This window comes from Syngnathus scovelli, chromosome 3, assembly GCF_024217435.2.
Source record: "Syngnathus scovelli strain Florida chromosome 3, RoL_Ssco_1.2, whole genome shotgun sequence".
Lineage (NCBI taxonomy): Eukaryota > Metazoa > Chordata > Actinopteri > Syngnathiformes > Syngnathidae > Syngnathus > Syngnathus scovelli.
Window position 1 is genome coordinate 15,434,234 of NC_090849.1, and position 25,641 is coordinate 15,459,874.

The 25,641-nt window shown below is 40.9% G+C and overlaps 2 protein-coding genes across 4 annotated transcripts in view; both read left to right on the top strand.

Moving 5' to 3' along the window:
* LOC125965873 (tetratricopeptide repeat protein 28) overlaps nt 1-11,367 on the top strand; it is a 145,236-nt gene extending 133,869 nt beyond the window's left edge. For 2 of the 3 annotated variants that reach the window (XM_049716745.2, XM_049716747.2), the window contains 13 exons: nt 1,469-1,634; nt 3,108-3,248; nt 5,008-5,152; nt 5,258-5,437; nt 5,543-6,087; nt 6,203-6,450; nt 6,567-6,691; nt 6,764-6,995; nt 7,347-7,423; nt 7,995-8,018; nt 8,653-8,782; nt 8,873-8,980; nt 9,066-11,367. In XM_049716745.2, coding sequence (XP_049572702.1) covers nt 1,469-1,634; nt 3,108-3,248; nt 5,008-5,152; nt 5,258-5,437; nt 5,543-6,087; nt 6,203-6,450; nt 6,567-6,691; nt 6,764-6,995; nt 7,347-7,423; nt 7,995-8,018; nt 8,653-8,782; nt 8,873-8,980; nt 9,066-10,663 — 3,719 coding nt within the window. In that variant the 3' untranslated portion in view covers nt 10,664-11,367. The remainder of the gene's footprint in view (nt 1-1,468; nt 1,635-3,107; nt 3,249-5,007; nt 5,153-5,257; nt 5,438-5,542; nt 6,088-6,202; nt 6,451-6,566; nt 6,692-6,763; nt 6,996-7,346; nt 7,424-7,994; nt 8,019-8,652; nt 8,783-8,872; nt 8,981-9,065) is intronic. The other variant, XM_049716746.2, reaches the window with a different exon arrangement.
* Nucleotides 11,368-11,895: 528 nt separating this feature from the next.
* Nucleotides 11,896-25,227, top strand: LOC125965874 (phosphatidylinositol transfer protein beta isoform). The gene is made up of 11 exons (XM_049716748.1): nt 11,896-12,025; nt 13,841-13,871; nt 14,457-14,602; nt 14,892-14,983; nt 15,081-15,088; nt 15,185-15,259; nt 15,360-15,443; nt 17,397-17,474; nt 19,816-19,926; nt 20,190-20,312; nt 23,016-25,227. Exons 1-11 carry the CDS (start codon nt 12,006-12,008, stop codon nt 23,061-23,063), a joined length of 816 nt encoding a protein of 271 aa, XP_049572705.1. The 5' UTR covers nt 11,896-12,005; the 3' UTR covers nt 23,064-25,227.
* The last annotated feature ends 414 nt before the right edge of the window (nt 25,228-25,641 follow it).

A 25,641-nucleotide genomic window follows, 5' to 3' on the forward strand; every position in this document is an offset into this window, starting at 1 on the left:
ATAAAGAAAGACAGTACACAGAAAGCCGTAAAAATCCATAAATACGCCTGGCCGCCATTTAAGCCTCAGAGTTCAAAGTAACCTTCTGAATAAAATGCATTAAAAGTTCACATTCATTACAACTTGTTTTTGGTGAGCAAAATGTCAGAAGAATTGAATTTAAATGCTGATTGATTGGGTTTTAATACAATGCAGATGGTCCAAACAGCGCCACTGCTTTGTGTAATCTCTAAGAGAAAGGGTTTAGATCCCTTTGACGCAGGTCACCTAGCGTGCATTACTACTAAAGCTCATAATAGTCACAAGCAACACAGCCAGAATAAGCAGCAGCCATAGTAGTGTTTCAAAATAGTATTTTTGTTGTTGTTTTTTTTCTTCAAGATACCGCACAACAGTGGTCCACAGCCATTTTACGAGTGTATAAAAGTGATCAAGTCATCACAAAAATCACGAAAAAAATCTTATATAAGCCGCACCTGACTATAAGCCGCAGGGTTCAAAATTTTGGAAAAAAGTCGCGGCTTATAGTCCGGAAATTACGGTAGTATTGTCCCAAGTTAAGAGGAAACCACTTGCTTGTTAATCGCTTGTCTGTTCACTTCCTGGCATTCCCTGGTAACCAGCTGGTACACAAATATGGCGCTGTCTGAAGGGGCTGGACACACAAAAGGGCTACAAATGTTGTAATTACTTAGCTGTAAATCACATAACATCTTCATAGCCTGAATGGATGTGTACGTAAATGAATGTGCACTATGAATGTGTCACGTGGAACAAAACACGTGCATAGTTCAACATATTTGCATTAACATAATACGGCTTTAGAATCCACTTCCCATCATGTGATGCCCCAATCTATAGTATATTACTCCTCAAAAGTCAGCAGATGATGGCTACCAGATGGCATAGAAAGCTTACATTCAATATTTGATTGAATATGTTCATGATTTCTCTCCACAGATGCACTACTGCGCATGGTGTCTTCTGCCGAGTCAAACTTTCTTTGTGTTATGAAAAAACAAAATACAGTTGAACATTAAATGTATTTATTTTCTTGGTTTTAGCATTTACCAAGTGAACATTTCAAAATGAGGAAAGTTATTTTTAACTACAATCAATGTACTGGTTTATTAATTAAGTATTTACAGTTGACAGTAGATTTCCTTAAACCTTCCATTTGCCCCTCAAGCGAGTTATGTGTCAATCATGACTGTTATCAAAATGTCAGCATGAGGAAACATGCTGCTTTTTTATTTTCATTCAAAGTTCCTCATGTTGTTGGGATCGAGCGGTTGAGATACACAAGTTTCATTCACTCGAAAAAAGTTGCGCCCTGAAAATAGGCTTTACAATCACTAAGGCGGCATGCAAATTTGTTTTGTTGCTTGTAAAGGGTAACACTATCAGTTCATGAGGGGTGAAAATGACAACAATTAAAACAGTATGGGTCCTCTCTTTGTCTCCACAGGCATCCTGAAGTTCCATGAGGTGTACTTGGGCGAGGGCATATCCGAAGTAGGGTCAGACTTCCAAGTGGAAAGTGGTGGTGGTGGAGGGGTGGTCAGTACCTCATCATTGGAGCAGCACATTGCCAGTGCACGAGAGGCCCTAGGAGTTGAATCGCATTATAGCAGGTGAAGCTTATTTTATGGTAGCTGACTGATTTTGTCGTACAAAAAGGTAACGCATAAAAAACTGTACAAATCCAACAAGACAATTTCCTCCACTGAGTTATCTGAAGTGTGTAAAGTGAGTATTATTCCACCCCGTTGCTCACTGTGATTACAAGTCTCCACTCCTACCTTTGGTACAAAACCGGCTGTCTTCCCAGCGAGATGGAATGGTGGCTCTTTTGTGAGCCACTCGCTTGACAACACAAAACTGTGAAGCTGCAACATATAAAAAGAAGAAGAATTCCCAAAATGAAGATGCAGTGAAAAAAAATCAATAAGCAGTCAAAGACCAAATAGACTACAGGAGCATTGTAAATGTGGCAAAGTACAGAAAATCTCGAGTGTAGGTCTGAACCCCTGCAATCGGCTTTTGACCTTAGTCACATTTACTTGAAATTGCTGCTCGAGCTGCGCTGACTCGTTGGCCGGCCTGACACCTGCCTCTCCACTCTACAACAGACTGGGGGTCTCCTGCCCCATTACCAGCTCATTTATCCCTCCAATGGGGAGCTGCACAACTCAACATTGCGCTTGAATGGGCGCAATATGGCAACACTTTGGAGCCCATTCATCCTGCATTGTAGAGCAAAAAAGATAAGCTGCGCCCATATTACTGTTAAATGAAACCACATCATGAATGAGATGAAGACTTGAGAAGAGCATGTGTATGCAAAAGCAAAGAGTGTATTGAAAAATAGATCCAATACATGAGCTGTTTCAAAACCCAGCACAGAGAGGTGCTCACTTAATAATTATTGTGGGTGAAGTTTGCAGTTGAGTAAATCTGCATTGCATCGGACTGCAAGCTAGTTCTAATATTGTGCCATAGTTTTCCTCATAGTTCAGCATATTATAAAAATTTTACGTTACAAAAACAAAATGAATTGATGTGCTGATATTAACCGTGTCAAACAAATCCCTACTTAATTACGTTTGTAAAGACAAATTTGATAATACTCCATTTTCCCTCTAAATGTCTGCAGGTAATAGCTGATTTTGTAATTTGAACAGCTCAGGGGAGTAAATCTCATGTTAATTTTTTCTGAGATACTGTAGTAGGAGTAAGATGAGAGAGTTACATGATGAGGATTTTTTTTTTTGCAGACGGACGTAATGAAGGGATAGATAGCGGGTGGGGGTGGTTGACTCACTGACTGTGTCAACATCATCACCATTGTAATGAAAGGATTACACTCTGCCAGGGTTTTTAGACCAAGCCAAGTGAAATTAGGCCATCTCAGTGTGGGTTGAACTCTATATTTAGATGTATATGTTCATAATTGGGGTGTATAACAATATTTTTCTTTCATTCACAGGGGAACAATGTATATCTTAAAATGTCTACCAAGGAGAAGTGCAGTTCTTGTGCCAATACTGCAGTGACGGGGATTGTCTCATGTGTCTTTCTCTCTCTCTCTCTCGCTTTCTTTTTAGAGGGTGTTCAAGCAGTGAGACAGAGAGTGAGGCGGGAGATGTATTGGACCAACAATTTGAGGAGTTAAACAACAAGCTTAACTCCGTCACTGATCCTACAGGCTTCTTGCGCATGGTGTCCAGAAACAATCTTTTCAACAGGTAGGAGGAGAATATTGCAAAGTAGATAGGTCAATAGAGTTCAACTTTAGTTCAGGATTCTCTGGTTCATCTGTGAAAAGAGTAATTTCCTATTGTTCAGTTTATGCAGAGGCAGGATATGAATCCCAAATAGAATGAGTAGAGACAAGCCTCTGTTCTGATGAGTTGGGTCCAGATGTGCATATACTGTACATGCAAGGCATTGACACCAGTGTGTCTCGGTATTTATTTGCCCTCTTTGTATTTTGGTACACATTTAAGTTTGCACTATGTGTGGGGGTTTTTCTTTTTTTTTTTTCTTCGTATTGATACTAAGCAAGGCATTAATTCACAGTGGTGCAGAATAGTAGTGTAAACCAATAGATTATGGGCATGAGTGAGTGAATGTGTGTGTGTGTGTGTGTGTGTGTGACTGGGTCATATTTCCCTGTCCTCGTCCTCTATTGAGCTTCTCTTTGATGAGAGGATAATTCCATCTTTAATTGAGTCTTGCTGCTCATTAAGCCCCTTTAATGGGCTCCTAGTAATAATCCACTCATTCTTGGGGGCTTCAAAAAAGCCAGGGAATATAAAGCTCCTTGCACTGTGGAGCCTATCATTGTTCTCAATGTTACAGCAAGTGAAGACAAAGAAAAACTCTCTGGGTCATTTTGATGAACTCCACGTGCACTGCATTTATGGCTAAAATGTTCAAGGAATAAAGGCTGTTGATTGACTACATTAACTCACAATTCAGACAAAAGTTTGTTAATTATTTTTATAAGAACCCATGGATCGGTGGAAGTGAGTGAGTGAGTGAGCGAGTGAGTGAGTAGCTTGATGCTTTCTTGAAGAGAGTAGCCACAGGCTCTCCCAGAACGGCTGACTAGATGATTTTTGGCTGGACCTGGGAAGACAGCAGAACAGATGGAGGCTTGTGACAAGTGTGGCAATAAAACTTGGCCCTGTGCTCCTGCTGCACCAAAGGCTTTTTACCCTATGGCCATTATTCGCAAGGTCCAAGTATGTTCGAGTCTCCTTGATAACACAGGGAGACAAAATTGAAGCACAGTTTATTTGAAATGAAACTAATATGTCACAAAATTATTGGCCATGTAATTCTAAAAATTATTCAAATGTGGGGAAAATCTACTTTTCCTCAAAAGAAATCACCGCTATTGGGATGTAACATACTGTACAGTAACAGCACAGTTGCAGATTACCACAGCTCAATCCCGCCACCTTGTGGACTCATATATACTTTGAGATCAGTGTGTTGTGCAGCTCTATACACACATCAAGAACACTAAACTCCTCAAAAATGCAGTGGAAGTACTCGTGTGTCTTGTTAGAAATATCTCTTCACAGCAAATAATCCTGAGGCGCATGGCTCATGTCAGCCAGGGAGGCACGTCAATTGACAATTGAATAAAATGTTAGAGAATCTCAATATAAAATATTCAGGGGTTTCGTGTTTTTTGTGTAGATGCGTTATATTGTATCATATAGCCTTTAAAGTTAACTTAATGGAGTCTACAAGACTTACACTTGCTTTATTGTCGTCCAGTTAAACATGCTCAATTCGTGTTTAAAATGACATTTTGATATCTCAGCTCACAGTACTGTGTAACTCAAAATGTATTTTTAAAAAAAAAAAAGAAAAATAAATAAGGTGATGACATATAATTAAGTTCCCCAACAGCTTTAACAATGCGGTTCACATAATTGGATACACAGACAGATTTTTCAAATTTAAAGTCTGATATGTTGTGCTTTGTAGGAGCTGCCAGAGCATGACCAGCCTGTTCAGTAACACCATGTCACCTGCCAAAGACGGCTGTTCTTCCCTGCCTCATCGCTCCAGCAACCTCGGGAAGCCTCCTCTCAGAGCACTTTATGATTTGCTCATTGCACCTATGGAGGGGGTGAGAGTTACCGTTCTGAGCTCTGTGGAAGAGATGAGCCAACACACGGCAAATGTTTTTTTTTTTCTAACTGTCCATCTGCACGCCTATCGTTTTACCCAACAGGGTTTGATGCACTCCAGTGGACCGGTGGGAAGACACAGACAACTCGTCATGGTGCTAGAGGGAGAACTTTATCTTATCCCTTTTGCTCTACTAAAAGGAAGTTCTTCCAACGAATACCTGTATGAACGTTTTAGCCTCATTGCTGTTCCCTCAATCCAAGGCCTTGGATCCAGTGCAAAGGTTGAACTTGTTATTCAGATGGTCACAACTGACAATCGTTATCACATTTTTAAGGACTTATGAGGTCATTGTCATACAACTGAAAACGTTTTTTTTTTTTTTTAGGTTCACTCCCGGCGTCCTGGACCAGCTTCCTGTGGTGGGGTGTCAATGGCAGCTGTGGTGGGAAACCCAAGGCTACCCTCACCGGTAATGGACCGCTGGCTGTGGGGGCCAATGCCTTCTGCAGAAGAGGAAGCCCTCATGGTAGCTGAGCTTTTAGGATGCCAACCACTGTCTGGCACTGCAGCGACAAAAGAGAGGGTCATGAGTGCCCTCACACAGGCGGAGTGTGCCCATTTTGCAACTCACATTTCATGGAAATTGGCTGCACTGGTGCTCACTCCAAACCCAGAGAGCGCACCGGGTGCAGCAAGCGCTAACGTGGGAGGGGGGACCATCGGCAGAGGTACCGGGATGAGGAGAGGAAGCAGCATTCGAGGCAGGAAGGGATCTGTTGGAAGCGGTTGCACCAACCAGGAGTCTCACCACATGCAAGATGACAGCAGTGATGTGGACAGTATTTGCGACAGTCCACCCTTACAGGAATTTCTCTTGACAGCTGCAGATATACTGGACCTTAGGCTACCTGTCAAACTGGTGGTGCTTGGGTAAGTGGTGTTTTTTATCAATAAGAGTAAATTGTGATCTCTAAATTGTTTTCATTAAAAGACATAGAATTCCAATATAAAAGGTTAAAAGTAATCAAACTTTTTTTCTCATTAGCTCCTACCTAGAGTCCAGCAGCAAGGTCACAGCCGACGGTGTTGTTGGTCTGACGCGCTCCTTCCTGGCTGCAGGGGCACAGTGTGTTCTTGTGTCTTTGTGGCCTGTCCCTGTAGCAGCCTCCAAGGTTTTTGTCCATGCTTTCTACACTGCCCTTCTGAATGGGACCAAGGCTAGTGCTGCGTTGGCAGATGCCATGAAAACTGTACAGAGCAGCAAGCAGTACTCGCACCCCTCCAACTGGGCTGGTTAGTGATAAAATCAAAACGTACATAAAATAAATAGATGGCAAAAAATGATGGAAAATAAATGTCACCATTGAAATATCTAATATGGTCTAATGGAAATGATATTTTCTGCCCAGGCTACATGCTGATCGGCAGTGATGTGAAACTTAACAGCCCCTCCTCCCTGATTGGACAAGCTTTAGCAGAGATTCTGCAGTGCCCAGATCGTGCACGTGATGCGCTGAGGGTTTTACTTCACCTGGTTAGACATGGACTCACATAGGATTTTATAAAGAGAGGTTCGTTACTGATACTAGTGTTGTACTGCTTGCAGGTGGAAAAGTCTCTTCAAAGGATCCAGAATGGTCAACGAAACTCAATGTACACATCCCAGCAAAGTGTGGAGAATAAAGTTGGGGGTGTCCCTGGGTGGCAGGCCTTGTTAATTGCCGTGGGCTTCCGCCTTGACTCTGCAGGCACTGGCATCCCTGCAGCAGTTTTCTTTCCCACTGCTGACCCGGGTGATCGACTCCAACAGTGCAGTACCACTTTACAATCACTTTTAGGTGAGTGCCGGAGACAAAGTCAGTATTAGACAACCATAAGAATCAAATCTAAGTGTGTTGTTTTTGTTGCAAATTTTGGAAGACTATAATGATGGACAGAAAATATCAACATGAAAAATCAACATAAAACATAAAGAAAATCATATTGTAGGATGAGGGAAACTTAAATTATCAATCAAATTTGTGCATGTACATATGTTGTGTGAAAAATGTTATTCAGATGTATTTCAGATGCACACAATGCACAATTGCCAGTAACTATAATTTAGTATTAATGAAACATAAAATTCCTGTCCCTGATTAAGGAATCTGCTATGATGACAACAATATGACTGTGATCCTGTCCTTCAGGTCTGCCACCACAAGCACTCCAGGCTTTGTGCAAACTCATCACAGCTTCAGAGGCAGGGGAACAGCTCATCAATCGGGTATGGACCCACCGAGGCCACGCACAACGTATTTTTGTTGGGGGGCGGGGCATCACACAATGTATTAAATGTGTTTGTCTGCATAACCATGTTATTTGAGGACTGGAGTGTTGCGCTGGCACCCCAAGCTTCAGTTTAATCTTTGTTGAAATGCGCTAGTAAAGCCTAACTAGCTTTACTTCAAGCACTGGTTTTATATAAAGTCTACTTGTCTTACACCCAAACATGTGACGCCGAGATTATAATATTAACTGCATTTTTGTATAAGGTGAGGTAAGCACAAATTTTAAGAGAGTAAACGGCTACCCACTTGTGGAAACATTTGCATTAGTAACAGCTCTCTTGGTTGCGTACCATTCCACTATCAGTACTCTCACACATTTCTAGTTTTCAAGTAATGTAATGCCTCACTGTATCAACCTCTAAAATATTCTTTCCTGGGTACTGTTTTACCTATTACAATTTCTTGCCCTTTTTTGTCCTCCTTATTGACCTAAACCCTTGTGAGCTGACCTATGCATGCAATAAAATTGGTATTCTTTCTCCCCTTCCCCTTCTGTGCATTCTGAAGGCTGTTAAAAATATGGTGGCAATGGTAAGTGTGCCTTCACTACCCTGCAATACATCCCACTTTTACCTGTTCCCACTTAACCTCTTGTAACACCACTTTTGTATGCGTGACAGTTTTTATTATGTTCATCAGTATGCATGCAGTGTAACGTCAACGTTATGCATTGCAAACATGGCATTCAGTTTTTTTTTTTTTTAACATTGTTGGTTCATAGAATCCATTTCTAGGTGGCATAAGCAATTAAGTTACGGTATTAAAGTGAAATGAGGACAAAGGAATGTGTTTACTCCTTAAACAGTTAGCTCAGGTTGACAAAGGTGTCTCTGTTCTCAGCTAATCTCCAGGCAAAATAGGCCAGGGCACATGTACACTGCTAATATGTTTGTTCTCTCCCCCATTAAAGCCTATTCATAGCTGATAGAAACTGATTAACACCTCCCTGTAAATACATTAGCTGTACAGTTGTGTGCATTTTATAAACTTGAATGAATGTAAAGTAATGGCATTTTATTGGTAAAAACGATCTCTAATCGCAGTCAGATTTACAAATTTCCTAGAAACTTATCAGATCCTAGAAAAACAATTGTCTGTCCATCATTTAACCAATATCATTTCACTAATAGTTTCTGCTGCCGCATTTCTTCTTCTTCTCCTCTAGCTCCACCAGGTGCTAGTGCAGCTCCAAACTGGTGAGAAGGAACAAGACTTCTCTCTCCTGCCCATTCAGGTGTCCATTAGTGTGCAACTTTGGAGACTTCCGGGATGTCATGAATTTTTGGCAGCACTTGGTGAGTCAACTTGTTCCCATTTGAAGCTTCCCACATTATATCCAATAACTTACAGATATGATATGTATTTGTCGTTGCATGAACATGCAGGGTTTGACTTGTGTGAGGTGGGCCAAGAAGAAGTGGTGCTTAAAACGGGCAAGCTGGCCAACCGCCGCACATTGCACTTTGCTCTCCAGTCTCTCCTGGCGCTATTTGGTTTGTATACATTTGTCTGTCATTTTTCTGTCATACTTGATATGCTTGTTTTTGAGTCATATTTTCTCTTCATCATATCGCACAGACTCCACAGAACTGCCAAAACGTCTGAGTCTAGACAGCTCCTCTTCCCTTGAGTCTCTGGCCTCAGCACAGTCTGTTTCCAACCCTCTGCCAATGAGTTATTCAAGCCTTCCCTTTTCTCCTCATTGCCTGGACAGTCAGGCATCAGATGCCATCTCTGTCTATAGCCTCAGCTCTGTGGCCTCCTCAATGAGCTTTGCTTCCAAATCTGATTGTGACTTCCTCAGCCATCGGCACCGCAGTGGGACGGCAGCGCATTACGCAGCCCACAAGCACCCTCACGTTCCCCGGAGCCGCTCGTCTCCTCACGGAGCAGCGACGGCTTTGTCGGGGACCCGAGGGGAGGAGGAGGAATATGAAGGTTTCTCGATTATCAGCAGTGAACCACTTGGGAGCCACTGCGACTCTTTGCCTTTGCCACCAGGCCACAGCCAGCACCACCACAGAGGAGGTCGAGGGATAGTTGCTAGGTCAAGCAGCGGGGCTGGAAGAGGTTACTCGGTGTCAGTGTCATCGAGAGGCAGTGTCAGCACCCCCACTTCCCCAGTCAAAACATGCCTCGTTCCCAGTCCAAACTCACCCTTCCAGAAAGTCGCTAAGGTGAGCAGCAGTGACACAGGCGAATCGGATCAATCCAGTACTGAGACAGACAGCACTGTGAAGTCTCAGGAAGAAAAGACGCCCCCTCTCGATCCTCAGGAGCTGGCGCAGAAGATTCTGGAGGAGACTCACAGCCATCTACGGGCAGTCGGTAGTCTACAGCGGGCCAGGGCGGAGGGTGGAACTTCAAGAGGAAATTCACCACGGGGTAGCGCCTTCCGCTCCTCGGAAACTAGTGCATTTAGCCGTCCGAACAGCAGCGCTAGTGGCAGAGCTCAGTCTTCGCCCAAACCCAAACCCCCCTCCCGCTCATCTTCTCTGCAGAAAATAAGCTCTGGCTACAATAGTCCGGCTGTCTCAGAGTGTTCACAAAAGGACGGCAGCCATCCTTCGCCCATTTCAGACAGCCATGCACAGTTCAAGCTGAAGTATCCAAGTTCCCCATACAGTGGCCACATATCACGTTCGCCCAGTAATGTGTCTCCCAGTTCTGGTCACCAATCACCAGTTGGTAGTGCACCCTCTCCTGCCCTCTCCTACTCCTCTACGGGCTCTGCCACGTCGGCCGATGCTCCGGACCTTGACCGATTAAGAAGAGGGGTCATTGATGAAAAGGTCCAAGCCATCCACAATCTAAAGACCTTTTGGGCCAACGCCGCAGCCCAGCAACATCTCGGCCCCGTCAAAGCTGTTCACGGCTCCCCTAGTCCTCTGGCGTCAGCCAGTAGAGATGTCCTGAGCCTTCTGAACCTGTCTCCACGACGTTGCTCTCCCAATGATACCCAAGACAGCCTGGAGCTGCGGGAGCTGGGTTTGCAGTCAGTGGAGAGGGCGGGCAAGAACTCCAATGGACATCACTGCTCCAATGCCAAGAAAGGGGCTCCATCACCAACCATTTCTACAAGGAGTAGTCCCGGTGCTCGTTCGATCAGACTACCTGCTGGGAACGGATACAAATTCTTGTCGCCTGGAAGATTTTTCCCTTCTTCTAAATGCTGAGACATCCAGCTCTGTATGAGGTGAAGAAGTAGGTCACCTGTTAATTGCCCAGCCTAGCTTTACAGACAGTGAGAAAAATGAAAAGTGAGTGGTCAGATTGGTCGGTGTGGGGCACATGCCTGCAGTTTTGTAGATGTGCCCAAAACTGTAAATGGCAATGAGAAATACTCAACGACCTGATACTGTGTTTGTGTGTAACTGTGTGTCAGGTAAATGTAAATGCCATTCGGTCTTTCCCCACAAAACATTGTGTATCCAGGCCAAGATGCAACAACTATGACTGACTTCTTCCATTTTATTTTTTGTTGAAAAAAAATAATGGTAATTGTTATTATTATTGTTTGTTATTGTTATTAATATTATAATTATTATTGTTATGTTTGTAAATTAATTCCAGTGTTTCACAATCAGTATTAAGCGTTTTTATATTGTTAAAACAAAATGAACCACCATGTACCGTGTAAAGATGGATACAGTGGAAGAAAAGATTTAATATTTTTTATTGAAGTCAAAAGGGCATTTTGCCTGATTTCTTTGTGAATTGTTTGCTCTGAAGCATGAATCTTCTTGCTATTCAATGTTGAGTATGATGTATGAATTTTTAGCTCATATTTTTTTTTAGATTTAACATCACGATTTCATGACAACCATCTGTCATTTATCAGTAAACTGTTTCAATAAAAAAAATAAAAATTAAAAATCAACCTATTCTCTTTTGATGCTTTAATTTGCAGCCACTCTATACCTATACCTTGATGGTCACACTCAGGGGAGTCAAGCGGACAAAATTAAAAATGAAATGCTTGTTTGAATGGGACTTATTCGAATAAACTGTTTGTAGAAAATGTTGAGTTAAGACTCATCAACCCTTATGTGTGAAGGGATATGGATTTGTGGAATGACGAAAGGGCACTGGGGTACAAAAAGAAAAGTGGGAAACCACTGCTGTAGTAAACTTTAGATCTTGCAAAATGAGAATAAAATAAAATTATTGCCCACAACAATTTTGCATATGGTCACCTAACTAAATTAATGGCTCAAATAAATCAGTATTACTATCACTAGTCTGTTTTTAATGCAACAAATGCCTGTACTTACAAACTAATGAGGAGGCATTTTGCCATAAACATTCAAAAAAAGAAAAAGAAAAAAGTGGCCTCTTCAGCAACGTGAGATTTATTTGAGATTTTACTGGCTGAGGTACATGATGTCCGAGCGTCTAGCCAATCACCGATCGTAAAGGGCGGGGCGAAGTACGATTCTTCATAGCTGATGACGTCAACTGTAATCATCGGTCGCTTGTGGTACGACGTTCAGGTCGTGTCGGAACGAGTTGATAACGATGGTCCTCGTCAAGGAGTAGTAAGTGTGATATTGTTGTCAAAGCTTGCTTTTACACTTCCTTTACAACAACGTTACGATTTAATAAGGGCTTTCGATCGGGCGTGGTCGGTGTTCACGGACTGGATACGAGCTATGTTCACGGAAACTTTTCATCATCAGTGCGACTGATTCACACGAGGAAAGGGTGGTGGCATTGCCCAAGAACTACTTTGTGGCCTACCGGCGTCGACAGCTGCTGTTCTCTTTGCCATATTTCTCTAAAGTAACTTAATTATTAACAGGAGCGTTAATGGCTGCCTTGCGGTTTTTTTTTTTTTTTCTTGCAACCTGAGGTTTGCGTCTCTTCCGTTAAGTTGTTCAACTTCATTTGACGTATATTAGCTTACGAGTAGCTAATCTCAACAGAGATTTATAAAAAAAAAAAAAAAAAGGTGGCCAATCGCCTGGTGATGCTATAGTCTTGATTTAATTTAGACTTGATCCTGTGATAGTGCTCCCTTTTTGTAGCTGTTCGCTAGCTGTAGTATTTACATTTTTACCGTCAACGTTGTGCTCGTTAGCAAATACTAGCACCTAGTCTTAAACTGGAGTAAACGATTCCAGCACTAACATCATGCACATGGATCAGTTAAACAATCGCACTTTATACTTCAACTTTATTTGGTTGTATGAGTGAGTTTGAGGAAGGGCTGCCACTGCTTATGCATATGTTAGTTGCACACCGAATGGTTACAGATTTGTCGCACTGTACTCGGTAGTTTAGCTTAACTCAGACACACAGGCCAATTTCAAGAGGAAAGCTACCCTATTTTTTGTGCCAAATGTTATTTGCAACATGAGTCACCCTGTTAACAACAGCTCGCACTTTTGCAAATTACAAGATTTGCCAGGAAAGTCTCATGAGGATTTCTCAAGAAATTTTGAATCCTCCAAAATCGAGAAGCCATTTCTTCTTTTTGTCAGGGTTTGTTAAAGGTTGCAAAGATGTTCGCCAGGCATTCGAAAACAGCTTTAATCGTTGCAAACATTTTTTTGTCACTATTAAATTTGGAACATGATGACACCATGTAGGTCGGCTAAGAGCTATCTTCTTCATCGCTCTTTTTGCACATTTCCGTTGCTTGTTCACACTTTATTGGTTCTGTGAATATTCTCTGTGATCGCTAAGACCCGAGAGACTGGCACCCATCGTCAAATACTCTAACTACAAAAATCTCAGTCTGTGTGCATCATATAAGACTTTGAGCCTTCATTTAAGAGAATAAATATTTGATTAATGGCAATAGTAGGATACACAGGTTAAATTGTAGTATTATTGAAAGCAAATGACACAGTAACACACTGATGATCTTAATTCAAGAAGCCAAATACATTTTTTAGAATCTCATTCCCATACTCACACTTGGACTGTTCCTGCACAGTTCGATTATAGTGTGTCGTGTGTGTGATATCTGTGAAGGTGAGGCTGAAAGCTAACATCACTCTTAAGTAACGATATGTTATTTGCTACGTCTGCGGGCCATTTAAAGCTGGCTATAGAGGCATGAATCATTTTTCTTTTCTCTGGCAAATAGTGTGTGTGTGGACAATTTTACTGATTTAATTTTTAAAACCAAATGAAACAAAATGGCATTGTATGTACTTTTCTAAAATATATGTTATTTTGTTTCATTACTTTATTTGCTTTTTTTTAAACCCCAACATGTTCAATCCATAGTACATTGGTTCCAAGTCTGTTAAATCTTGGTTCTACTGTCTAAAAATTGTTTTATTTGAATTGTCGTAGTATAAGTCTCACCCGATCCTAATCATCTTTCTCTCTGTTCTTTTTAGCCGCGTGGTTTTACCCTGCAGTGTTGAGGAGGTGAGTAATCTCTTAATGTCATTGACAAAAGTAACTTTTGTGTATTCCTCTTAACTTTGGACTATCCTATTGATCTATAAAGTCCTATTTGCACTATTTCTATTAAATTAAACATGACCATAACGCTATCAAAACAGGGTTGTCGATGACATTTCTAATATGGCCTCACATACAATATTGAGAATGCAACCATAAAAGTCGATGGATACTATTTGATCCATTGAATAGTTCTTGTTTTCAAAACGTTTTCCTATGCGTTATAATGTACATACCAACAAATAATGTCTTTGGTTAAACATTCACCAGGCTACGACCTTATCTGTACTTTACACATTAATGTTGGGGATTGGCCCACCATTAACGACATAGCTCAGTTAAAACGGGAAATGAAAACAAAACCCTAGGTTGGCATTTCATCATATTCCATTCGTTCTGAGAAAGTGTTGCATGCACAGATGGAATTCTCATGAGGTTGATGACATGAATTCTCCCCTGGGTTCATCTTTTTCAATTGATTTTGGAGTCATCAACAATTCTTGTGGCTCTACCTTTGTATTATGGAAATGATTGGTATTTGTGTTGCAGTATCAAGTGGGACAGTTGTTTTCTGTGGCTGAAGCAAGTAAGAATGAAACCGGCGGTGGAGAAGGGATTGAGGTACTCAAAAATGAGCCCTATGCAGAACATGGAGAGAAAGGACAGTATACCCACAAAATCTACCGCCTGAAGAGGTTTGTGGAACTGAGTATTGATTTTTGTGCTCCATTTTACAGTAATTGCAGTTTATGGCCAGCTAGTGGCAGTATTGTATCATATATTTTTTTTCTGGGCTCTCACATAACTATACACATCCTCTAGCAATCAAAGGTCTGGAAACACTAGTGCTACTAAATTAGAAATCATGTCCTTGACTGCCCGTGTACAAATATATACTGTTGTTTATTGCATGTAAACCATTATATTAATTGTTATCCTTTCCCCCCATCCATCTCTTTCCCCTTCTTCCACTCCAATCTACAGTAAAGTGCCAGGTTTTATTCAGCTCTTGGCACCAGAAAGCGCCTTTGTGTTCCATGAAAAAGCCTGGAACGCCTACCCCTACTGCAGAACTGGTGAGCCCTCTTCCAGTTGTTCTTTGCGCTTTTCAGAGTGTAATTTTGTTGCTAACGTTATGTTTCTTTTTCTCTCCTCATGCCTATACTTGTTCAGAAGTGACGGTAGGTACCCTTGGATGACTTGAGTTGGGTGCTTTTATTGATTAATGCCTTATGGCTAATACTACACTGCACTGAATCCATTTTTTGTATTTGTAGAATGAATATATGAAAGATAATTTCCTGATCAAGATTGAGACGTGGCATAAACCGGATCTTGGAACACAAGAAAATGTAAGAAACTTTTGGTGACACCAAGTGAATATTTAGCATAGTTGTGTATATTTGAATGCATGTTTTTATTCATGTATTTATTTGAATGCTTTTGCTTTAGGTGCACAAACTAGATCGTTCTTCCTGGCAGCAAGTCGCTGTTGTGCCTATTGACATTGCTGACAATAGTCAAGTTTCAACCTCTGTGAGTACAAATGAAAACCCAAAAAGTGCTGTTTAGCACTTTGATGTGGACATGTCTGGTTATTACGCACGCACACCTTTGCTTAGAACAATTTATCTCATGCCAACGGACTCATTGCACATCATCTCCTGTTTTTCCAAAATGCACTTTAGTCTTTTTGAAAATTTGCATTATTCAGATTTGAGCAGCAAAACAAGTCAATATTTATCATAACATTGAGGTTAGGTCAGATTCAGGTTCACAATATACTCCATTTAGTCCAAACCCATGTAAGTTTAAAACACCATTCCACACAATAATGTTGAAGGTATTGTTTGTTTGGCTGATTGTCATATTGTCCAAACCGGAGAAGCGTAAACCAAATTATGCAACATGAAAATTAAGCCACAGCTTTTATGATGTGCAAAGAATACATAAGTTAAATTGATCAATTAATTTTGATCATTTATAGTGTAGCTCTTTGTCCATATTAAATATTCGTTTTTATCCGAGGAAGGTCTAAGTACTCAACGCCACTCCAACAGTGGAAAAAAGAATGGTAGATAATTTTTGTCACCATTTAAAAAAGAGGTTCTGGGTTGAAATATCAGCTCAGGCCTCCATATCCTCCCTATCCTTGCACGGGTCAATTGAAGAATCTAAGATGCCCGTGTGTGAATTTGTGCAAGACTGTGAGTGGTTCCTTACACAACATTTGCCCTGCGATTGACCGGCAAATTAGTCTGCCTTCTCAACCAAAATTAGTTGAAATAGCCTCCAGCTCAACCACTACCCTACTAGACAAGACTAGCAGTATTGAAGCTTGATCAATGGGGTACCTTTTCATTTGATAATATTTTTCTCTGATTGCCTCACTTCAGAATAAAATCTGAAGCTCTTCGGTGGTTACATATTATTGGTATTATTTAACATCATATTGCCTCATTTCACTAAGTGCGTGAGCGTGTGTATTTGTGTGTGTACGTGCATGCACGTGCATGCGCACGCCCATGTTTGTTTGCCCTGGGAAGTTAACGAGGCAGACATGTTTGCCTTTCTGGAGGAGTGTGTTGTGTCGAAGGGCCCTATCAGCTCTCTGCCTCGGGCATGGCTGCGGGCCCTGCGACCTACCGCCTGCACCGATGAGTTTTGTTAGTGTAATTACAGCTCACAGTTCTTCGTATGGCAGCATTCGCCAAACGCGCACGATGCAGACAGGGCACACTAACACACTCCGGATTAGTGGAGGAGTCTCTCCCTTTTGTCTGCCACGGCACATTGATTCGCAGACCTCATTAGTGCCACACACTGCATGGTTATAGGGATCGAGCTCTCAGCGTTAAAAGAGTCAAATTAACGTGTGTGTATTTTCCACAGTTTTGCACCCTCCTGTTGGCTGATTGCCCTGAAAATGGCTTTCACCTGCTGGCATATTATGATTTATTTAAAATCGCTGGGCCCTCGAGCAGTTGATCGTTTGAAATTCTTTCGTTTTATTTTTATTTTTTGAATGTATTTATTTATTTTGCTCATCCTATAAGTTTCTCCTTGCTTCACAGCATGTGGATTAGTTTTCAGTCATAAAAAGTTTGCTAATATAACATTTGCAGTCGTGATATCATCAAATTGGACCACTACGGTGTGTTCTTTTGGCCATTGTACTATTTCGAAATGGCATGCATGGCTGACAACATTTTAATAAGTGAGGTGTATCCATATCAGTCTGAAAAAAGTGACATCAGACATCCCTTACACAAATCAGCAGTATGCATCATCATTGTGTATGGCAAGCATGCCTTTGTTTTTGGTTATTGCCTTACCTTATCATCAAACGTGAATGTGTTTGTATCTATGTATAGTATCTAAAGATAAACCTCTGTATTGTAAGATGATCCTACCTAGTTGAGTTCCAAGTGTGTCAATTAATAAATAGGTGTGCTGTGTATCATATCATGTCAGTTGTTGTCACCATAGGACTACAAGCCGGATGAGGACCCCGCCAAGTTCAAGTCAGTTAAGACAGGAAGAGGACCACTTGGACCTCTTTGGAAGGTATTTTAGTCTTGAGCATTCTGCCTGCCTTGCAGTTTTTTTTTTTTTTGCATATAATTTTTTGTAATTCATCATCCCATGGGCGTTTGAGGAGTTTGACTTTAGTGTTCTGTGGAAAGAATTTGCCCTCTTAATTTTTTTTATATATATACTTTTTTTTTGTACTTAGTTTCCTAACTCTAGGTTGCCAGACAAATGTAAATATCAGATGAAGATCAACCATGTAACCGTAAAGTAGTTGTGAAAAAGTGATTTATTTATTTTTATTTTTTATTAAAGTGTAAAAACCTATTCAACCAGCTACCACGACCCAAAGAAATTCAAGAACATATCAGAAATAAAGCAATTGAGTGACATCTAGAAAAGGTTACAAATTAATTCACAATGCTTTAGGACTAGAGAAAGCATGTGCGAACTACTGGTCACAATTGGAGAAAACATGAAACCGGCTTAATTTTGTTGGGTGAAAGGAAGCTTAAGAATAAAAGAAGGAAAGTCTTAAGTCGCTCCAGTGCATCAGGCGCAGTTTTAGGGAGAATTTATTTTAACATATCCTATTTGTGGGTGTGTTCAGAAATACGCTTTGAGTGCGCACTGCTTCACGCCAACCCTTTGGAAACTGTGAATGTTGTTCAAATGTGCCGATGCAAAGTTTTGCACCCCACTATAATTGTACAAAAGCTTTTGGTGACATGATTACTTGAGAGAGAAATTATATGCAATTAATTTAGTCTCAAATGGGTAAACAAATCTCAAAATATAAATTCATAAATCAATCTTGATAAAGAAGCCTGGCAAGCTTTTATGTTGCAGACTTAAAGATGGCTCTTGTTACATTTTTACGTGATTGTAGCACGCTTTATTGACACGAAAAGCAGTTTTGCACCCGAGCACACTGAGTTTATCGGGACAACATTGAGCAGAAGTGGGGCTGCAAGAATGTAAGGCTGCCGGTTGATGAAGATAAATCACCACTTTCTCAATTCTAATTGGCTCTAATAGAAATTTCAAGTTGCCAGGGCAGATAATGGCTTTATTCTCAAAGCGCTGCCTCCCCGTTCAGTTTGTCTGCCACTAGAGAGAAATGATCATGACTGATACGTAGAGACGTACGTAAGTCATCTGCGCAAAAGCTTTCTTTTAAATTCTTAAATTCCACTGTAACCTGCAGTTCCCCCTTTGTTGTTGTTTTGTTTTTTTCAATAAACAATTTTAATATTTCTGCCATGCTCCCAGGCTCTCAATGTTTAGGGAAGTTTCCTACCTAAAATTCTTCAGAATGAAGTCAGCTAAACTGCTTTAAAACTATGAATAAAGAAACACTTTTTCATCCATATTATTAATTAGATCGTTTTCCCATCCACAGTGGACACTGAAAGAGTCTGAGAAAAAATTACTGTGACAACAGAGGGACAATTTTCTTCCAGCCTCATGGAGCAAAAAAAAAAAAAAAAAACCCTCTTGTCTATCTCTGCATGCACACATGCTTGCATATCGCTTCCCTTTGTATTTCTCAAAACTTCTGCTCCTTTGAGTGGGGCACCGAGAGTGGGAGAAGATATGTCACCGTAAGTGTTTTGATGTGGAATGCGTTTCATGTGAAGTTCTCCTTTTGCCATGACAACTTTTCTAAACCCACTGCAAATTTAGAAATGTTTCTCATTTGCCTTCTCTCCCTTTTCTCCATGATGGCAGCATCAAATAGCTGCGGCATGGGGGTGACTGAGGCAGGTCTGTGGCATTTTCTCCTGGAATACGGAGTCAGAATGAAGTGATTAATTAAACAGGTGTTCTCTGAGGCTTCTCTGGGAGTGTTCTGGGGGCGAGCGAGTCCTAGGTGTTAATAATGTAACCAGCTTTGCAGCGCCCTTATCGCATCTCAGCTTCCGTTTTATCTGCCTTCCCTGGCCACAAAGGCATGTCTGTCGGGAAAGGTGTCACTGTCGGGGCGGAGGCAGAGAACTGGTCCCTTTATCCACTTTGCTCTGCCACTGCCTCCCCCCTTTCCCTTCTTTTCTTCTTCTCTTCAGAGGACAGCACAGAGCGCAGACTGGATTTAGAAAGTGTGTTATAGATTAGACCGCTTTTATCTGTGCACAGCACATCTTCATATTGATAATTATTTCACTAAGCTCCATACACAGAGCTTTTTTTGTATTAATGAGGTTTTTTTTATTTGCTTTAAATGCTGCCAAGATTGATCAAAAATAGTATTCTCTAAGCTGTCATTATTTTGTCATTTACAACTTATGGTTACATTATTTATCCTGTTTTGGCCCTCAAGATGGATGGATTGAATACATTCTTACTTGAGATTTGTTTGCTTTTTTCCTTTCACTAGAAAGAGCTGAGTGCCAAGACTGACTGCCCTAGAATGTGTGCCTACAAACTGGTCACAGTCAAGTTTAAATGGTTTGGCCTGCAGACTAAAGTCGAGAATTTTATCCATGAGGTTTGTGTGACTATTGTGCTGAATGTACACTCCGTACGTTCTTGACATAAATTCAGACTTTGTTAATTACAATATAGATTCAGATTTTGTAAAAGTAAAAATATTTGTGATGCCTGGGCTTTGTTTACATTTTTATTTGTTGCTTATTTTGAAGTAATTTTTAGTGTAAATGGAAAGACTTACATTTCTATGATTTGCACAATCTACACATTGGAAAAAAAAACACATCAACCATCCCTAACCTCTCTGATTTCTTCTTTCAGCAAGAAAAGAGGATCTTCACCAACTTTCACCGCCAGCTTTTCTGTTGGATTGACAAGTGGGTGGAGCTAACAATGGATGACATTCGACGGATGGAGGCAGAGACTCAGAAGGAGCTGGATGAGGTGAGTGCATAGTGCATGTTAAATTGTTGGGGGGGTTTCCATTTGTTTGTGTTTTTGTTTGTTTTTAAATCACTAATAGCATGCCATAGCTCTGGCTCATGACCGCTTTCGGCAAAACATAAATCTAAAGTGCCACCGCGTGTAAGGAAAATATTTCCTGTTTCCTGGTAATGTCTTTTTCAAAACCTGCCGTGAAAAGAGGTGTTGGTGACAAGAACAACCAAATTACAAGAAAAATGGAAGGAAGTTTTTTGGGGTGGCACAATTTAATGCATGTCATTCCAATATAAGGACAAAAACACTGGCATTGTAGAGTACTTCGAACATCAGTTGACTTGATTATTACTTGATCATTTTGTTTTGAAGATCAGTATCCAAACAGAAAACATCCAGTGGAGTTGAACTGCAAATTGTTTTAGTCCACTCCTTCAGGCTAACCCATTGATTTGGAAATATGCTGTATTTACAACACAGAATAAGCTATTCCACCTTTTGTGCATACAACTCCCTAATCAAGATTGATGCCACAATTTAAGCTCGTACTGCATTCATTCATACCATCCATAAAGTCTACACACCAATTGAGATTAAGGTAAATCATTTCAAAATCTTTTCTACCATTGTGACCTAAAACCCGGATAACTCAATTGAAGAAAAAAAACATTTTCAAAGTGAAAATAACTAAATGAAATATTGCACAAGTGTTACGCTCAAACTTGTTAAGTGGGAATCAGGACACACCTACCACCATTTAAAATGCCTATGATGTGTTGTTTACATGGTAATTGTGTGAGTCTCCTTTCTGACAGGTACAGATTTAAACAATGTGATAACTCTAGTTGTCACATATGATAATCGAAATACATTTCAAACCACAATTCTTATTAATGTAGCCTATTAATGTAGGAGGATGACAAAATTGGCCAGTGATGACATACAGTCGCATGTTTTGCAACTTTCTGAAGTCTGTCACTTCAGATGGTGGTACCTTAAGTTGGCTGCCTTTTGAGAGTTTTTGGAAAGAAAAACAATTGCCCCAAGTTGGCACCAGTTTATGGAAGAAAAACAAGCGCAGGACTCCTACTAATTGCAAAACTACGTTCAGCAGAAGGGTGAATTGTGTTTTTAGTCAGTTTTTTTTTCTCGTCTGGCCCGTCAAATATAATATTTCTTGACGTCAAACCTGTTAGTGGCATTAAAAAAGGTTGAAGACTACATTAAAAACATTCTCCTTATTCATTAATAACAATGATAATAATTAATAAGTCATGTTAATTGCTTGACACTTGACAAACTCAACATTTTAATGCCATGCTTACACTGCCTGTCAGGTTTGCCCAATTTACTTTACCTTTTATTCCTGTCCAGATACGTAAGAAAGGTGCCGTGTGTGGCACACAGGCTGCAGAGGAGTAGCCAGGCCAGGTAGAGGCCAGTCTCCCATATTTACCTCTGGGTTCTGTGTCACTGCATTCACTCTTTTGGGTGGTGTCAAATGCATTTTTGTTCACTCCTCGGGTGCGCATGTGTTTGTGTGTTCCTCATCAGGATAGCTTTATCTGTGCATATATATTTATTCCTTTTTCACATTCACTCATGCACATTGTATGACTAACTTCTAACATAAGTTAAGAACAGAAGCCAGGATCTTAGTGCCCATGATCCACAGCTAAAATAGAAAGCCAGAGAAGTTAATCAAAAGCTTTTTATTTCTGTAATTCACATTCTGAGTGAAACCTTACCTGGTGATTTTTGTCTTGGAACTCCTTTTAATATCTTATAGCTTTGGGCTATACAAGGAGAAAATGGATGAATTCAGACTGGATGGTACTGGCCTGCCCCGAGTGGGATAGGCTCAAGCATTCCCTGTTGCCTACCAGCATTGCACCGGCACGTGTTATCTATTTTCTCTTTAAGTAAACATAGGTTACCATCACAGAGAAATTGTGGTTTCTAGACAGGCTGATACTTGCGTGTGATGCTAGCCCATGGACTCGGCGACATACAATGTCCTGACTGAAAAGGGTGAAGGACAATCTCAGGCATGAATGTATGGTGCCTCCTGAACAAAACAGTCATTTTGTGCACACTGGAAATGGTTCTGTCAGAGCGGAGGAAGGAGACGGTCGAGAAGGAAGGGCCAAAGGAGCAGTTACCTTCAAGATGGCTCCTATTCCTTCATTAACATACAAATGGAATTCTGCCTTTGAGAAGGAGTCTCTGTGGTGATTGAGTGAAAGAGGATGGGGCCGGGGGTGGTGTGGTGGCAGAAGCGCGAGGGTAATCCTGATGTCGTTTCATCACATCTGTCCGGTGTTCTGTTTAGAGCCATAGTTGGTTTGAACTGTTCCATTAATGTCTTTAGTTATCAGATTCCGACACTAATTGGCTTCCCAAAGCTATCAGCTTCAGGGTGGGACAATCTGAAATTTATGGACGTTTTATCTACCTACGACACAAACAAGATAAGGATTTTATTTATTTATTTATTTACTTATTTATTTTTTGTGTATTTCAGCTTAAGAAAATGACTTGTTTTGTGAAATGGTTTGGAGTGTAAAAAATAAAAAAACAAAAGTTGCATCTAATTGGCAAAAGTTCCACCTGAATGCAAGTTGGATTTATTTGAAATTGCACATACCCACTTACTTAACCCCTCCTGTTCAACCTTAACAAGCTCTCTCTCTCTCTATTTCCCCTCAGCTCCGCAGAAAAGGTGAAGTAAGAGGAACGAGTGCGGCAGACGAATAAAGCAGCAAAGGATCTCAAACCGCCAAAATAACAGCAGCAATCGTGGCTGCTAACAGGGCTTCTTCTGTGGCACTTTGAAACATTCAGGCTGTGGACGAGGTGTCGGGGGGGTCTCATGCAATCAATAGAGCAGATCCCTCGCTTGCACCCAATCATAAGTCCTCTATCCACTAAGGAATTGATTTCTAGAAAACCGACACCGTCTTTACCAATGTCCTTTTGCTTTGTGGCCCTCTGCGTGATAATGAAAACAAATTGTTCTTGCTCAAGATACGTTTCATCGGAGCAGATTCACCCTCTTGAACTCAGATTGACACGTTGGACCTTATAATAGCGGCTGTTTTCTTTTTAAGCCCCAAAACATTCCTCCTGAGATGATTCCCAGTTCTTTCTTTTTCACAGTTTTAACTGCTCACACTGGTTCAGCGGTTTGCATTCCTCAGTATGAGTGTGTGTGTCACTTTTTTTTTCTTCCCCTCTTCTTCCACAAGCTCCATTAAGAGATTACTATCACCCTTTGCACCTCCGCCCATTGTAATCCTCCTATCAACAGTCCACCTAACCCAAAGCATTGCATCTTATTAACACCGACAATCATGCCTGTGCACGTCATCTCATTCAACACACACACACAAACACACACACACACAGAGGTGCAAATGCCTTTGCAGTGACTGATCCTCTTAACGAACCTGAGCGGATCCATGCAAGCGCGATCAGCTCAGTGACGTTAATTTAGCGAACATGATTTTGCCCCCATCATTCCCATCTCCAATAGGCTCCCCATTCTGAGGACATGAATTCCTGAGTCACGTTGCCCCCAAAATGAACACGAAAAACAACCCCAGATGGTGCTTGGTCCCCTTGAGCTTGGTGCTGCTCGGCCCACCTTTGCCTCTCCGCCCCAGAAGTCCGCCCGCCCGCCCACCCGCCTTGTTGAGCTGGTAGAGTGTGTTCGTTTTCATTCTCACTGTGTTTACACGAGTGCTTCACCGGTGCCCAGTTAAAACCAGCGCTCCCCGCAGCTTGCCTTAACCTCTGAACCTTTCAGACCTAATCTCACCTACTGTACCTCTGCAACCAGCTGCTCGCTTTTAGCTACCTCCCTTGTTTCTGGCTGACCATTTCACGGACACCTTAAGGTCAAGGCTTGCTATTGCTGTAGCAGCGACTATACTTTTTGGAGTCAGTGATTGCAGGGCTTTATGATGTGTCTTTATTTGTCATATGTAATTTGGTTTCATGTGTCTTGTTTTTGTTTTACATGACTGAATTTTCACTGTTTGATGGACCTGCCATATCAATGAGTCCTGAGTTTCAACTCCACAGTGCACTCTCAGTATAGCCTGTGGTAATTAAGCCTGTGTTCATGTGTTAAGGGCTATCGTTTTGAATTATGACTAGTGTAACGTGCATTTACCACTTGATTCCTCCCTGGAATTAATTTGTGCATTTGTAATCACAAGAACATTTGTATTGTATAATTCGACTTCCCCCCCCCCCCCCCCTCTTCTCGATCTTTTGTTCCGATCATTTCATATCCAAAGAATATCACTGCCTTTGTTTACACACATTCAGCAATTATGAGCTGGTTAAATAGGACAAAGAAGTCTCATTGAAAACTAGTGCCCAACATGACTTAACAATGGGATAGTTTGATGGTCCGTTAACCATTTCATTTTACCATGGTATAGCTTTCAATGGAAATTAAGTATTGCAATTTCAAGTTTGCGCAAAATTGCGTTAAAGAGCTTGCGCTTTTTGACAAATGTACATACGAAAAGGACCTGTTCTTATTCTACCCAAATGTCTCAGAGAAGCCTTTCTGTCAAAAATACGTTTAGTAAACAACACGTCTTCTGACTCCAGCTGCAAGTCTGACAGCAGACCCACTGGCTAAAATTCATTTGAGCTTAATCAGTCATAACACTGATAAAGGCAGGAAATGTTTTTTTTTGTGTGGAGCAACTGTACTGTCTTGTCCTAAATTATAAAATCTACAACTGAATCACAATTGCTTGATTCCAGATGTTTTTTATCCAATTTTGATAATTGGGGAACATGGGGTTGAATGTAGATGTTGTGCTGTTTCTGCCTTCAAATACTCAAGTGTTAATTGAAATATACATGTGATTTGAATATCAAAATAAATTTTGAGAAAAGAGTTCACTTGTCATTCTGCATTGCAGCCATTTTTTCCCCCTCACCCTATGCAGAAAATGCTTGTGGATTGTCCATAACGTTGCTCAAAAGATTTTCTTATGGCTCTTATTGTATGTCATTTAATTGTTTATAAATACACTGGAAATAATTGTTTGTCATTTAATTGTTTATAAATACACTGGAAATAATTTGCTATTTATAGATTGATCTAAACATGCAATTACCTGGAGCTGCAGGGCCAGTGGAAACAATTCGAGTAGATTTTTAAAGAGCAGGAAGGAGTGCTTGTCTGCCAGCTGTGATATTGGCCTCTGTCATTGTTTGCAAGAACAGTCTTGTTCTTGTGAAAGGAAACCAGTTATTGCTGACCTAGAACAAGCTAATAGTGCTGTTTCTAAAAGCGGAGATGGGCACA

What these genes read in the sequence shown, in the direction of transcription:
- LOC125965874 (XM_049716748.1), top strand. Translation starts at nt 12,006, where the DNA reads ATGGTCCTCGTCAAGGAGTA. An exon ending in TACCCTGCAGTGTTGAGGAG is followed by an intron (nt 13,872 to 14,456) that starts GTGAGTAATCTC and finishes TTTGTGTTGCAG; the next exon opens with TATCAAGTGGGACAGTTGTT. An exon ending in AAAATCTACCGCCTGAAGAG is followed by an intron (nt 14,603 to 14,891) that starts GTTTGTGGAACT and finishes TCCAATCTACAG; the next exon opens with TAAAGTGCCAGGTTTTATTC.